At 36.5% G+C, this 16,537-nt stretch overlaps 1 protein-coding gene across 1 annotated transcript in view; it reads right to left on the bottom strand.

Annotated features, from left to right (window-relative positions):
* The window catches only part of LAMA2 (laminin subunit alpha 2), a 386,413-nt gene that overhangs the window by 253,318 nt on the left and 116,558 nt on the right, over positions 1-16,537 (bottom strand). The window contains exon 4 of the mRNA XM_072855832.1: positions 12,308-12,550. Coding sequence (XP_072711933.1) covers positions 12,308-12,550 — 243 coding nt within the window. The remainder of the gene's footprint in view (positions 1-12,307; positions 12,551-16,537) is intronic.

Below are 16,537 nucleotides of genomic sequence, written 5' to 3'. Positions count from 1 at the left end.
AATTTGACTCTTCAACTTCAAACTGGAAGACTGCTCTGTATAGTATGTACTTTGTATACTGCAACTTTATTACTTTGTAAGTCTTATGATTCATATGATTAATCAGCTTTTCTTTTTTTCCAGAAATGGTAGAAATTACGACATGAGTTTCTGCTCAGGGACAGAAGACAAGACAAGATTCTAGAAAAGTGGACTGACTAACTACACAAAAGAAACTTTCATTCCAACTTGGCCCACTTGTTTTTACAATCTTTCCTCTTGTTTTTACAATAACGGGAGACTGCTATACTACTTCTATGTAGTTTTCCACAGTTTTTTCCTCTTTGGTGCATAATTTATAAGTGTATTATACATTTTATATCCATTCTTTTTTTCTATAATATTAAATATCAGAAACTCAAGTTCAGCATGAACTATCAACTTAAAATATTACTGTAAGTTTTCCTTTTCTTTTCTCCAGCAAAAATTAACAGTGAATATTGATATAATGCAATTATAAAATTACTCACTTGCAAGATTAGTTGTACAAGATTTGAATAAATTATTGCGAAGACTATTCTCATCATGCATAATAAAATCATTTAAAGTTGTCTTAAATTAAATTCTAGATGTTTTCACAATTATCCTGTGCTATTGAGCATGTATGTCAAATGCTTACTTTGTTTCTTCCTTCTACATATCTATGAATGTCTATTAGGAAATCAGGAAATGTTAATAATTTTATATTAGTGAGGCAATATAGTATTGTGTACATGGAGTATGTAAAATGTATCCATTTATTTGGCAGCTATTTGTTAAATGTCTTTTTTTTCCCCTCAGATTAGCTACTCAAGTTTAGTTTTACTACATCAAATTAAAAAAAGACAAAACCCAAAAAGCGACAAAATGAATGAGACCTGGATCTTTGTCCAAACTTCAAATCTGTTTTATTTCTTTTTGTAAACTGTTTCTTTCATGGTTGTTCTAACTGGAAATTTTGGACCAGCTGAAAGCTTATGTGCCAAAATTCTTGAAGAAAATTGATATTCTATCCCTTCTTGGTAGACACAAGTAACTTTTTAGGCTAAGTTATGCTTTCAAAACACTCAAAAAAGGAGACTCACAAGTAGAAGTTATCATCACAGTCATTTCACTGAGACCAATCACACACAAGAAGGTGATATGATATCCAAAACCACATCTTGACCATAAGACTTCCTGAAGCTGCTGTAGCCAGAAGGTGGGGGTGGGAGGGGAAGCAAACAAAACATAAACCAAGACCAATACGGAGAACAAAGTATGATGTAATCCAGAATGTTAAGCAGTGACTGTTTAACCACTGAAGTGGTGGAACACTGAATTAAATGAGACAAACAGTCTTCACGAAAGACCTGATCCAAAGGTTATTGACTTCAGTGGAAAGATCTTTAATAATAGGCACCATTTATCTAAGGATCCTGTTTGCTGTCCCCATTATTAATCCCTACAAAATACTAACTATGCCTGTAAGACAGAAAAGCAAGAAATGAGAATGATCATAAGCTGATGGGACACTTGGATTTCAGTCCAGAGAAAACCAGATTCATTATTTTTTACAAAATGAAGCTATGCCACTTGGCTAGATAGGTTGACTCAAAGTATGCTAAGAACCTGGGAAGCAGTGCTAAAAACCTGGGAAGCAGGCCGTGTTCTTGGATGCAAGGACTGCATCTGATAAGATCTCTACCAGCTGAAGCTTTCTTTTGTGTTTTAGGCAAAAGACTGTCACATGTCCTCCATTCACAATTTTGTGAAATTTGTTTTCATTGTCTTTGCATTTAAAAAAAAAATTAAAATGACCAAATAAAATGTTTTCATTTTGCATCACTTCAAACAACTCATATCGATCAAAATAAAAATTTCCCTTTCACTGTTTTGAAAAAAAATCTGAATAATTTAAAATTATTGTTATTCTCCCTGTTCAGACGTCAAGTTGACAAAAGGTGTTCACAGAACCCTACTTTGGAATTTCTGGCTCAGACTGCATTCATTAGTCTTTGCCTGACGTCTTTGTCTAAACTGTGATGCTGGAAGTAGAACCAGCTTAAATTTCTGAACAGTTTCATCTGTTAGGAATAGATTGTTACCTAGCTTTTTGTATCATCTGTTTTTTGCAATGACAATATATCAACAAAATACTGGTACAAGACAACATATGCCATAACCACAAATACTCTAAGGAAATGTACAGAGATGCACATCAAATATATGGAAATTTAGCATACTCATGAGAAATGCCTAGGGTGACTGTAGCTGAGGCCATGGAGAGAGATATTACTGGCATTACTTTTTACTGTACAGATGCCTTTTCTACATTTTATGCTATTGAAAAGAAACCTATCACTGTTACTCAAGGCGAACTGACAGCTCAGACTCTAGAAAATAATTTCACAATAAAGACAAGATGTTGAATGCATGTTAGGAGCTGAGAGGATCAATCTAAAAATAGGAATTATAGACAGTATCAAGACTGCAATCCACAAACTCTTACGCAATTTTTTTTAGAAACACTGTAGCATCTGTATCATTTATTATTAGGAAAAAAGTCATCACAAAATTTTCAGTCTGCAACTGAATATGTTTCAATTTTGAGTACTTCCAAAAATTCTGACCCTTCGTCCTCTTAGCATTGACAGTCTCAGACTCCTAGTGAAAAAGGATTAAATCTGGCTGTGGGGACAATGGACTTAAGAGTCCATTTGTAAGTTTCTTTTTCTTCCCTTCCTTCTCCGCGAACCGATGAGACTACAGTGAATAGGACAAGCACTATGGTATGAAGAGGAGAAAACTAGCAAGAAAACATTGGGAAGTAGCAGAGTTCAACGTTCCTGGCCTCATTGGTCTGAGGCTAGCTCAGCAAACAGCAAACTACTGGGAGGTGGGGGAGGTTCAAAGTGAGCTGAGACATGCAGCACAGAGACATGTTTAAAAAGGGGCAGAGTACTAGCATTCAAGTAGTATGGCAAGTGAACAAAATAACAAAACATTACTATCAAGGAACTTGTTTCTGTTTATGTTTCTTCTTTACATGTTTAGTACACACTTTGAACTTCCACTTGACTGAAGAAAATAAAGACTAATGCATGTGCTCATACAGACTGGCCTTTATTACCACAGAAACAGTATTTTATTTTTTTCACCTCACACTTACAGTGCTACCATCACAGGAGGAGTAAGAGGTTAAGTGTTTGAAGGAGGAGCACTGAAGCATCACCTTCATTGCAGTATCATTCTCACCACTATAATAACAGTGACAGGAAAACTCGTTTGCGGAAAAGGAAGGAGACAGGTTACTTAATTCCCACCATAACTCCTCCCTGTCAGTCCTCTGCTTCAGCCTTAGTGTTGGCTACGGCCATACAGTAGGCAGGAGGAATTTTCTTGTTAAGGGATCAGGACTCAGAGAACCTTCGGCTCCGTTGTTCACACAGACAGCTCCTGCTAAAGTCTTTCAGTCTCTAATTTTTACCATTGTGAACATGGAAATAATACTATGCAGTTTACTGACAGTTATCTCAGAAATCCTTCATAAGCATGCTGTATTAGTGTTAATATCTTTCTGAAAATATTGCCAAGTACTTTTCATTTAACAGTAGATATAGTTTAAAAAAAAAAATTCAGGAAGTTGAATTTGACTAGAATAGGCTATTTCAGTTGGAAAAGACCTACAACAATCATCTAGTCCAACTGCCTGACCAATTCAGGGCTGACCAAAAGTTAAAGCATGTTATTAAGAGCATTGTCCAAATGCTTCTTAAACACTGACAGGCTTGGGGCATCGACCACCTCTCTAGGAAGCCTGTTCCAGTGATGGCAACCCTCTTGGTAAAGAAATGCTTCCTAATGTCCAGCCCAAACCTCCCCTCACGCAGCTTAGAGCCATTCCCATGCGTCCTATCACCGGATCCCAGGGAGAAGAGCTCAGCACCTCCCTCTCCACTTCCCTCCTCAGGAAGCTGTAGAGAGCAACGAGGTCGCCCCTCGGCCTCCTCTCCAAACTAGACAAGCCCAAAGTCCTTAGCCGCTCCTCATAGGACATGCCTTCCAGCCCTTTTGCCAGCTTCGTTGCCTCCTCTGGATGCGTTCAAGGACCTTCACAACCTTCTTAAATTGTGAGGCCCAGAACTGCACACGGTACTCCAGGTGAGGCCACACCAATTGAATCTACTGCCTAGTATTTTCTCTTGCTCAGGAATCAATGTCTGAAATTCCCCCTCAGGAAATTTGCTAAGATGATGTTAGTACTACCCCTACCACTGTAAAGACATGACCTTTCTCTGGGCTGAATTCTTAGACAGAACAAGGTTAAGGTTTAATGCTACGGAAGTCTTAACAAACTCTCATAAAGGCCTGCACAAATACTACATGAGCACCATATGCTTTCAGAAGAAATAGAGAAGACATGTAGAAGTTCAGTTTAATACCTGGCATCACTCTGGCAGTAGAATCACACTAATGATATTTATACAGACATGTGAGGAGGTATGACACAGTCCATTCAAATGGTTCAGCCAGCACAAAATACTCGTATCTGTCTATCTCTTCAAATATCTGCACTTCGTTCACTACTTTGACGTCTTAGTCCTTTAAGAACTGTAGGAAAGGTGAGAAAAGTGAACCTCTCAATTATATAAGGTGAAGAAGTAAATTTGAAGCAAAAATTATTTTAAACAAAAAAAATTAGAGAGGAAGTACATACGATCTGGTAGGTAGACATCATAAAACGGTGAAAAAATATTAAAAGATCAGCAAGAGAAAGGAAACTAAGTGGGAATTTTAACACCTGAAGTTGGAAAGGAAGCCAGTAAGGCAAAAGTGGTACAGAATTTAGGGGTAAGGTATTAATATTTTTAAGTGATACCCTTATTATTTTTTCCTAGAGAAAACATTAGACTTCAATGAGGAACAATGCTTAGCAGCAATCCAAAATAGCAAGTCAGAAGCAAGCTTTTAGGAAATCACAAGTAGAAAACATAATTAGACCACTATAAATCCATGGTTCACCCACACCTTGAATACCACTGTCACCTCATCTTAAAATTAGCATATACATACTGGAAAAAGCTCAGAGAAGGTCAAGAAGATGATGAAATGAATTAATATCTTCCGTATAAAAATAACAACAGAATAGGGTAGGACTCTTCAGCCTGGAAAATAGATGACTTAAGTAAAAATATGACAGAAATCTATAAAATGATAAATGGCATGAGGAAAGTGGTTACAGATTGACTGCTCACCAAATCTTCCAGTACAAGAATTGCAGTTCATCAAATGAAACCAGTGGTAGCCAAGTAAAATGAAACAAGAGGGGATTCTTTATACAACAGGTACCAGATATATGGAACTAACTGCCAATGGATGTTAGGAATGCAAGAACTCCAAAGGGTTCTGAGGTAAGGATGGAAAAGTATTTGGAATAGGGATTCATCAACAGTATGAAAAGTGCAAAACATATCAGGATGAGGAAATCCCATGAGCTGAAAAAGTGTTGGATATAAAATACAGCTCTAATACCTAAGTTATTTTTAAATCCATTTTCACGCACTGCTTTACTTATTAAAAACCAATATTACAAAAATCCTGCATATTCCTCTGTGGGTATAACGTTTTTTTTTAATTTGGTTATGTCTACATAGTAAATGTCATGCTGAAAGTAGGTTGACATTGTTGAAGTAAATGACCCAGTGCTTTACCACTGATTAGTCATTTAAAAGGTGCATTTGGGCTGTGCTACTCAAAAATGTGTAAGTAGCAGATGTGCAACTATATTACCTCTTTAATAATAGTCTGATAGTCATTATCAATATAGTTATATCAACTCTCTGATAGTCACATCGACTGCTTCACAAGTGCCACTTGCTGAAAAGAAACAAGCAACACCCAAGGCTGTGTTTGATCTGAAGCATCTAGACAACCACTTTGGAAATTTGGTACACTTGGCATACTGCAATTAGGTGGCATTCTCATTTCTAGAATCTGATTACTTTCCTTCAAATATAGGGCTAATACCATTTTTCGATCTTTAAATGTCAAGGTAGATCATTCTCAGCAACTCAAAATAACGTATGAAAAGCATCTCACAGGAGGATCAGAGATTGTTTCTCTTATTCAGTACAAGGAAATATTTACTGAATCCTGAAATTTCACCTCTCCATTGCCTCGTTAGGATGATTACAAATATATGGCTTTTTTCGTTGGTTACAATTTGTGGCAGAGATACATTTACGGATTTCTTCTCATGATACCAAACTAGTATTGCAGCAGTTAGCAGGGAGTGATGTTCACAGCATCCTGATACAGCTAATCTACATCCCAGTTTCATTCTTCCATGAAATATGAAATACAACAAAACAAGTAACAATATGATGGAAAGCCAAAAAGCTCACAATTGCATAAGTTTATCTGGTGATGGGGCGGTATGAGATACAAAAAAAAAAAAATTGTAAAAGCTTTCATTAAGGATTGAGATAAATGAATGTTTAACACATCTTCCCCACTGCCCTCCCCCCCCTCCAAACTCTCCATTACTACTGACATTGTTAATATTTTCAACTCCCTTCCTCCCTGACTACATAAAACGTAAGCTGAATGTGTTCCTGAAGGAAGAGCCAAACAGTATAAGACAGATCGCTAACCTATCTGTCTTGGCTAGGACTCAAAAACATCTAGGAAGGGTTTCAACATTGTTGTCCTGTTCATCTAGTCTCTACAGCAAGGTTAAGAGCAAGTGCAGACTACATAACCAGGAAGTAGAAACTAGATAGCACTGCTACCCTGAGCAAGAACTTCAGGAGAACACTTCGCATCTGATAATTCTGGCGAAGGGCAACTGGGATTGAAAAGAGACAAGTGTTATCTCTGTGTCCTGCCAAGAGATTTTTCCATTGGCTACACCCACAGACTTACACATACAAACACTTCTGAAGGAGAAGTATTCCTCATCTACAGCCACTTGAGCTTCTGCTCTCTTAATCTCTCCTTTTCATATTAAATCTGCCTACCAAACTGACAAATAATGCTCAGCATTTGTAACTTCTGTGTAATCTAAACTCTACTCAATGGAAGAAATATCCTTTGAGGCAGCATCTTCTGCAGACAGATTCTGCCCACAAAGAGGGAGGGATTTCTTCCCTTTGTAAGCTTATATACCTTCCACACAACAATAATGATTTATAATTTTTGAAAAAGAACTTTCTGTCAGAACTCCTCTATGTGATGACACCAATATGGACCAGGGAGTCAATTGGCTATTCCAATTAAGATTTAATAAGGTGGGAATTAAATTCACACCCTTCCTCTTCGTTTTTATACTTTCAGAAAGCCTCATTGTAGAGAAACTCAATGTTTCCCAGAACATGAGGTTTTTTTCTTCTTGACTTCTTAGTAAAAGCAAGTGCTTTCGTATTAGATTAATTAAACCTTTCTCTCACTGTCTTCACTGGATTTGACTTTCAGTCTCTGTCTGCACAGAGAATTACTTTATATTAAAGAAACAACAAACTGTGATGGTATGCTTCCCCTGCCCCCAACCTTTATCTCCTGTAACCCTGCTCAGGTGATAACCACCACTGGTGGTTGTAATGGATGCATCCGGTCACGATGGCTGCATCCGCTCAAAGTGGATTTGGGAGACAGATAACAATACAATAGCCAAGGGTTACTGTGCAATGCGCCCACCTAAGAAACTAAAATCTGTGGTCAGTATGCAAATATGACTCTGAGTCAATCATCTTACCCTCATAAATAGTGAGCAGCCCAAGAGCCCTTTGAGCTCTCCTGCACAGCAGCAGGCTGCACGCCAGGATCCCTCCTTGAGTAGGGACTCTTCTCAAGGTTAGTCCTCGAGGTTGAGAGATTCCTTGCCACAACAGATCCTCGGTAAGTGACTAATAGCATGCTAAACTTTGAAATCTTAGCTAAGTGATATAAAGGATTGATTGTGCATATATAATCCTTTAGACATAACCTGTTGACCAAGTCTGGGACTAGGATTGGATCCAGCCACACCTAGACTCCTCTCTGAGAAGGAGTTTAGAAAGGAAGAGGATCCTTTTCTGAACCTCATGACTCAACGGGAGGGGTCTCACTGACAGTTTTGTCTGACCCTGTTCTCTATGCAGTAAATAATCAAGGGTACCTTGCCATCGAATCTTGTTAAATAATCAAGTGTACCTTGCCATCGAATCACTGTTGCATTGAACTTTAACTCCCTGTTCTGTATCAATAAACTATATTTTTACTTCTCTCTTATGAGTGAAGTGCACTCTCACTCCATCTGTGACACAAACCAATTATTTTTGACCTAAATATTTTTTCCTACCCTATACAAAATACTCTAAATCTATGTATGTTTGAAGAATGCTTTTTGTAAGTGTAACCTCCTCTTTTATTTCCTATCAAACTACAGGTCAGGTAAAATGTGTCATTTTCTGTGAAAAGATATACATTTTCCTAATATGTTATAGTGATCAACTGGTGCACCTGAAGTCTTCAGAGGGTCCAGCTTTGAAACAACTGCAAGCAAGAGGGAAGACTCCCATGTATCAAAATATAAATACTATACATGCTAGTTCAAACAAGCGTTTACTAAAAAAGATCTTCATAGATCTCAAATAAAAAAAATTATGACATTGAAAGTTAATGTCCAGAGGCTCACATCCACCTAGTCATCAAGGTAAAGAAGCTGTGACACAAATTGTAGTCTAGCAGAAGAAGAAAGAATTCAATAAAAAAAGTACAAACTAGATGTAAACATCAGAGGCTCCTGTGTCAGGGAAATGAAGCAAAAATCACTATGGTAACCCACTAATTTTTAGTTCTCAACCTAATGATCGTGTGAGGAAATAAAGAAGAAAAGAAATACCATTATGATACAGTGTTTAAGTAAAGATGAAAATGTCACAAAATGGGCATTCTTCTTTACCCAAAAATAGCAGCCTCATCCCGCCAGCTATTAACCCTTATGTAAACAACTCTTTCTCAGTTAGTACCAAAAAAAATTACCATCAAAGCAAGAAACATCAATTCAGTAAAAGTCAGTGAGTAACTCACTCATTAATATAACTGATCTCTTTCAGTTCTTTTTCTGGCTTGGGGACACTGAGACAATGGAACTTGTTTTTTCATTTTGAAATACTATTTTGGGGAACTTTAGCATTTACATTTATTGATGGCGTATCAGAAACATAAATGCTAAAAGTCTACCTTTGCCAGTGTGATATAGAGACACTCTGGTCTCCCTATGATTTTTTCAGGTATCACTGATCTTAGACAGTGTGGAAACAGGAATGCTAACAATCTTTCTGCATGCAAGACTACACTTTTAGAGAAATTTCCTTATTTGAGAATTTCTCAGTTTTGTTCATTGAGAAGCTGTCATTATGCAATTTTCCATTAATTCATGAAAATATTCAATAAAATTATTTTATATAAATAATCCTTGTCTACAGATTGTTTATTCACATTTGACTGAGCGAACTTAAACTTGTCATAGTTACACTGACCTGAAGATAAATCACATGGGGTTTTTGTTTGTTTGTTGTCTTTTTGTTGTTGTTGTTCTAGTTGTTGTTGGCTTTAACTCTGTGATTGGCCAAGAGAATATTACTGGTGCAAACAGTGACACTATTAAATGCCCAAAATATTTTGCTTAGCATTAACATTCCTGGAAATACTCTAATCAATCAAGTCACTGACTAAAATGGTTGTTGAAAGTGTACATGAAAAGAACATATTCTGCTTTTTCTAAGATTACAAGTTTTAACTTAAGGCACTACTGTAGATGTAGATTTGGCTTTGCAACTGGCTTGCCAACCTATGCTCCTTCTGCACTTCATCAGGTTTCCCGATGTACACCAGAATGGTGTGCCTAAATAGCTCATGGGTTTTCAAGCAAAGGAAAGGTACTTAATGTACATTTCATAACTCTGTCAGTCTTACAAAATGTCTGTAATATCTGATACATAGAACAAAAGTCCTACCCTGGAACAAAAATAAATTATATGCAGGTGCAGTTCCACTGAAAAAACAGGAGCCAGGCAAATACCACCTACAACACAATTGCAAGTAAATCTGATGTTGGTATGAATTGTATTATTTTTCATGTTACATGTTTGATGAAATATGAAAAAGAATTAACCTGGGTTAATTCTACGTTAATGCTACATATTTCATAATGCAGTCTACAGCTACTCAGACATATGAAACTAGTGTTTTACTTATGAAAAGAATATTGTTAAAAATGTAAGCTGATTAATTCATGTGGCATGATACTCTTTGAGTCACTATAAAAGTTAAGCTTTAGGCTTTTAATTTCAATATATTCTCCCTCTATTAGGGCCATAACTCAGATTAACTCTTACCTGTGTGAGGTAAGATTAACTTAGGGTGGCTTAAATCATATGCCTTTCATAAAGTATGCCTGTATCTAGCAATTCCCCTTTTCCAAGTGGAATGGAACAGATGCATTCCTCCCTTCAAAGTCTTCTTCCCTTTTAAAGAAACTGTTTATCAGATGCTGGTCATTTACTAGATTTAGGACAGAACACCAATTACAGCACATCAGGCCAAGTTAAAATTTATTAATTGCACACTTAAGATCGGAATTAAATTCCACTGAATTCTGCAGGCCTTAAGCCAATGTTTCAGTCACAGATATAAACTGGCATGCTGAATAAAAGCCCTTTGCTGTTAACTCGGCCAATGAAGTACACAAAGAGGCACTGGTTTAACCAAGAGGACAGCAGACTACTGGAATCAATATCTGTCTGCAAGAGAATTAGATAATCAAAGAAATCGAACAATGTAAATTAAATTAATTATTGGAATAATTACTTTGGCATTATCTTTTCAGTGCAGACATGTTCTCCCAAAGAAACTGTATAAAATTTCTTTGCAAGTGATAAACTGCTAACTCATGTTCTGTTCACCCCTCAAAAAGCACCCAGTTGGAAACATTCTGAAAACATAGCATATGTGTATGCACTATTTCTTTTAATATCACTTTATCTGCTCCTGCTAGATTTTACAAGAACAAATACCTATTCAAACAATACAAATACAAACAATACAACTACGAACACAAACTATTTGCAATGATTTTTCCTAGATGTGCAACTGATTTCGTATCTGATAACTCATACAAGACTCCTTTAGATCCAAGTTTACATCTTTTTAAAGTGTATCAGCAGGCTATTTTCACTGAAAGCTATTTTTGTAGCTGGCATTGGAAATTTCCTGTGAACATAAACAAACCATACGTACCTATATCCAGTACTCAAAAATAATTGTATTAACAATTTTGTATGTGAATGTTGCTTTGCATGTAGAGGAACAAAAGAGAGTAAGTTTGTACCTCTTTATAGGGAGATATGCCATTAAAAAAGTGGAACAGAAAAAATTAACAGAAGGATAAATACTGAGGCTAAAATTTCACAGAACATCATTAGACATCAAAGAATCTGTAAATAAATAAATACTACAGATCTAGTGCACATTCAAGTAATGTTATTTCCTTGAATTACCAAGTTGTGTGCAAAGCAAGTGTTGGAAAAAAAATCTGTGAAAAAAATACACGGTTGTTGGAATTTGGTACACATGGCTTTCCCTTACTTCATTTTAAGTAGCTGAAATTACTGTATTTTCAGCTACAGATGTTACATTTGCCTTGTTCTTTCAATCACAGATCCTCATTCTCACCTCCACCACATCTTTTCTACACCCTCAGTTAAAACGAATGACTGGTCCATGATTCATGTGCCTGGACTCATGATGAAATAGCAGAGGCCTCTGACAGGAGAAGAATGAATAGGTGTATGCAGAGGCAGAGGGTCAGTTACAAGCTCTTAAATGCAATAAATTAAACTCTAAGTAAAATCATTACCATTTAACATCCTAGCTTATACACAGGGACTGAAAATGCAACTCAAAGAAAAGTCTTTTAATTACTTCACTGGGTCCATGAGTTTTCCCAGTATTCTCCCCTTTGTTCACAAGTGACACAGGAACATATTTCAAGCACCTAATGTTGTCTGAAAGTACTAGTGCCTACTTCTACCTAACAACTCTTTTACCTCTTGGTTTACTTTGTAGAATATGCTTGTTAGAGTGTACCTTGTATGTATTTATATAGGACCATGTAAGATGAGGCTTTTAAAATTGCAAATAGACTACCTCCCCACCTTTCAAGCATACCAAAACCTTCTGTCTACTCAAGGCAGGTATTTGCCAATTAAGAAAAGGGGGTTTTTTTCTGCCAGGTTACAGTGCATGGAATAACATCTGATCTTACCTCTCCATTCTCCAGAGGATGGATTTTGGAATAATAAGAAGTGCATATGACTTCATCATCTTTTATATAGGATGGAGTTCCAGGACGGGGATGAATGTTGTAGCGTGTCAGGCACTCACTGTCTGTGATAGCATAATACTGCCATGGTTGGTAGTCTACACCATCCAGTGAACGCTCTAATATCCAATTCCCAGGTCGAGGTGAGTTAGCTGCTTTCACAATAACATACGCAATCTGGAAAATCTGAAAAATAAACGAATTGTTAAAATATATGTAAATACATAATTATAAATTAATTCCAAATTCTTAATAGCTACCAAACTAAGAAAAGTAAACATGATAATGTTTGGAGGTTTTTTCCCTCAAAAATGCAATATGGCCTCAGCTTCCATTGAAACTCTAACTACAGAAATAAATTCTCCATTAACATTTCTGAAAAAAGATTAGTTGCATTACGCCAACAGAGACTTTGAAAATAGAATTAAAAACCACTCTAAATTCCACATAACTTAGTAGGTAATTGCTAAGCTGCAGTTTCAGCCAAACATTTGCAAAGTTTGTTTTCAAGTATTTTCAATTTGTACAAGTGGGTTTGTTTCTGTATGTGTATTTATAGACACACACTTTCTGCAATGTTTAAGAGTTGCCAAACTCTGTTACAACTTCATCGCTGTTAAGAAAAAACATAGGTTTAAGCTATTGAAAGGTAATCATATTGTGCTGAAATCATTCTAGAAAACATTCTTGTTTCAATCACATGACTCGGCACTGTGGCCATAAATAAGCTTTATAGGACAGAGACACATCAAATATCACTATAAATGGAATGTAAGCATGTAATCAATGCTCATTATGGTCCATTTCACCTGCCTATTCAATTGATTTATCAAGGTTTATTTCTGTTTACAGGCTTGCTGGAATGCAAGCCACAAACAATACATTTGCAATTGCAGAATGACATACATTAGTGATGCAGTTTTCTGTTGGTTTGGTTTTTTTAACTTAGTAACATCTAGATGCTACAGATGTAGAACTGAAGCTAAGGAAAGGAAACAGCTATTTCCATCAGAAAAGCAGAACATATAGCAAGTTAATATTTTTAAGATGCAGTGCTGTGAGTCTGCACATGAGGATGCCAGAAGGTATCATGGAGAGCACAGTGTTGATTTAATACTTAATGCTTTCTATATTGGATAGTCATTGTAAAGAAGCTGCATGATTCAGACCTAGTCCACACAAAATCTGTTGTGAATACTTAGACAATCAGTAACGCTGGTGAAAGAAGATCCTACAGTAATCGATGAAAGAAACAGTAAGAAGACTCAAATTGTTTTTTAATAACCACCAGTATTATTATAAAATAGAAATTATGTTAAGTGGCAGAGTACTGCAAATACTACAGTACATTTGGTGATGGAGGCAAAGAAAATGTTCATCTCCAATTATCATTCCTGCCTTCTGTGTAGATGCTGAGAACATGGTAAGATCCACAATAGCTTCAGTCAGGAAGTCAAATCACTAACAACCAAAGTATTTCAGTGGGCATACGAAGTGGGTGAGGCTGTATTTATTTCAACCTGAAAAACATATGTGTAATGGTGCATTTGTGGAGGATTATCTCAAGTTATCAATGTTTTTCTTCAATAGCATAAAAGAAAATCTCCAGAGACAAGGAGAAACCTGTGTTTCCATTGTTTCAACAGGAATCATACAATCACTTGTCCCCTGTTTCACAAATGCCCTTTCCTCTCTTAAAATCATTTATAGATATATTCCATTGTGGCCACAAATAACTATAACTGTAACTATACTGGATCAGTGTCACCAATACTGTTTACAATAAACAGAGAAAAACACAACATTAATATACTCACCAAACTGTTCCCCCCAGTTAAGCTCTTTGAAATGAAAGAAAATAGCTGGAATGTTTAATCATTTATTATTTCCTATGGGAGGTAATGAGCAACAGCTATATATCAAGAGTTATTTTGTACATTGTCCTTTGCATGAGTAAAGAGTCCAATGTACCATGTAAATTGTTTTTACACCAGCATGATCTAGTCAAACCACATAAACTCTTTCAGCTCCAGCCGTTCAGAATAGAGATGTCATTCTAGACTACTTCTAAATACTTTAAAAAAAAAAATTTAAATAAGTGTTTTACTCCAAGTTCTCACAATAAGACTATTCCTTATATGTTGAAGGGATAACAACTAAGGCTAAACACATTGCTAGGGCTTCTACCGTGGAAGATCTGTGGTTTAGGACATATCTGACAATAAATTCATAATCTTAGGTGTGCATATATAATTTCTTTTGTGGAAGTCCTAAAGTTTGCAAAACTTCACAGAAGAATCAATGTTAAATACTGCCTTTAGCCAAAACAACATTTAGCTCTGCAAACATCTTGGATGCATTGGCTCTGTGGGGTCAAGAGGAGTAATCAACAGGGAGTCTTTTTTTGTTTGCTTGCTTTGAAACACTAGGCTGTGTGGGAGAATGAAACTTTTTACAGTTACTTTTCAAATTAGAGCCCTATTTCAATAACATTTCCTGCACATTCTGCTGAAGATTTGTTTGAAGTCTCATTTCTTACCTTCTGGGATAGCGTACAGTTTGACTGCAATTTATTATATACCTTTGGCTTTGATTACTTTTTGCATATTTTGTAAATGAAACTGCAACAACATTTTATAAAAAAAACAGTGGAGAGGAAACAGCATATTGCAGGTCATAGTGGGGTGAACGTTATTTCTCTTAATCTAAACTTGACATCTAAACTTGACAATGAAAAAAGCTTGTTAACGTAAATAAAAGAGTACACATGAAGGGTTGTTTTTCCCTACTAATCAATTACAGTTTTCGGCCTGCCCCAGTCTATTACTACTGTCCAAGCCTCTGAGAGTTCCTGTAGTGCTTTCTGCAACAGCGCCAAGCTATCTGCAACCCACTGACATGTGAAACATTCTCTTTTCTCCTTCACGTCTCTGTTCACGAGTGGAACTGAAATACTGTTTTGTATAAAACAAAATTATTTCCTGGGCAGAGAAATAGAGCTGGAACTAAAGACCAGAATTTGTAAATGTTGGTAGGCTGTTAATGCCAACTGCAGTCAAGGGAAGATGAGCGAGCACATGCAGCAAAAACATGCCCTGGTTGATATTATTCCTGATCTTTCTCACTAAGGCTAGGCTGAAGAAAGTACAGGATGCTAATCCATGCTTCTTAGAAATACCTTTTCTCTGGGGGACAACTAGACTTGTAGAGCTTTAGCATGAATCAGGAAGATGGTTGTCCCAGCTTAGAGAGCTCCACTAGTCACTACCAGCTCATCACAGTGCTATGACACAGACAACAAACATAGTGTATTCTTTAATGTGCTTTCTGAACAAGTTGACAACAACAACTAGTGCAGAAAAACAGACTAAAATTAATGGCAGATGTATGATGATTCTCAAAGCAAGTCAACGTCATGGAAGCAACATTGACTTTCCTACCAATTGGAAAACTGTCTTTCTCCAGGCACAAGAGTAACCTTTCTTTTATTGTAGACTTGCTTAGCAAATGGTGTTCTGGTTACCATAATACAACCAGCTAGAGCTTAGTGACATGAGAATACTAATACCAGTAAAGTCTAATGTATCACTGAGTTTTGCTGTATTTGTTTCCACAATCAAAAAAAGTGAATCTGCTCAACTTTCCGGAGCCAAGTTTCTGAGTAAATTGTAACACTGAGCTTCTGTTCCCACAGGGTAATTGCCTGGTTTACTTTTCAAATAGCATCAATAAGCTGACACTTGTCAATTGATATAATAATTGTACAGTCTTAGAGCACATTTGGTTTTGTACAAGTCCAATACAATGTCACCTGGAGACCAAAGTTTGCCGATACAAATTTGAAAATGGAGCAATACCAAGCTGCCTAGTAGCGTGTCCATTAACACAGCTGCCAAAGTGCAGCTGGCGCATTTTTCTACTTCTCTGCTCTTGTGACCATAGTGTAATTATGGGAGTGGGAGGGAAATATTCTAAATACTCCTTTAAGCTTTTCCCAAATTATAGACAACATAATCCTCAAGATGAGAAACAAAATGAGTCTTGGGTCTCATTTTCACTGGTAATTGTCTCAGCAGTAAGATCTGCGAAGCACATATTGTGAGGAATGGTTCCATAAGTTATAGCACGGTATCTTCTTATGAATGCCTCATAAGACATAGAAAAGTGCATCCT

Source organism: Ciconia boyciana, chromosome 3 (assembly GCF_034638445.1).
Source record: "Ciconia boyciana chromosome 3, ASM3463844v1, whole genome shotgun sequence".
Taxonomy (NCBI): domain Eukaryota; kingdom Metazoa; phylum Chordata; class Aves; order Ciconiiformes; family Ciconiidae; genus Ciconia; species Ciconia boyciana.
The sequence above is the reverse complement of the archived record's forward strand: the minus strand, read 5'-3'. Positions and strand labels throughout refer to the sequence as shown.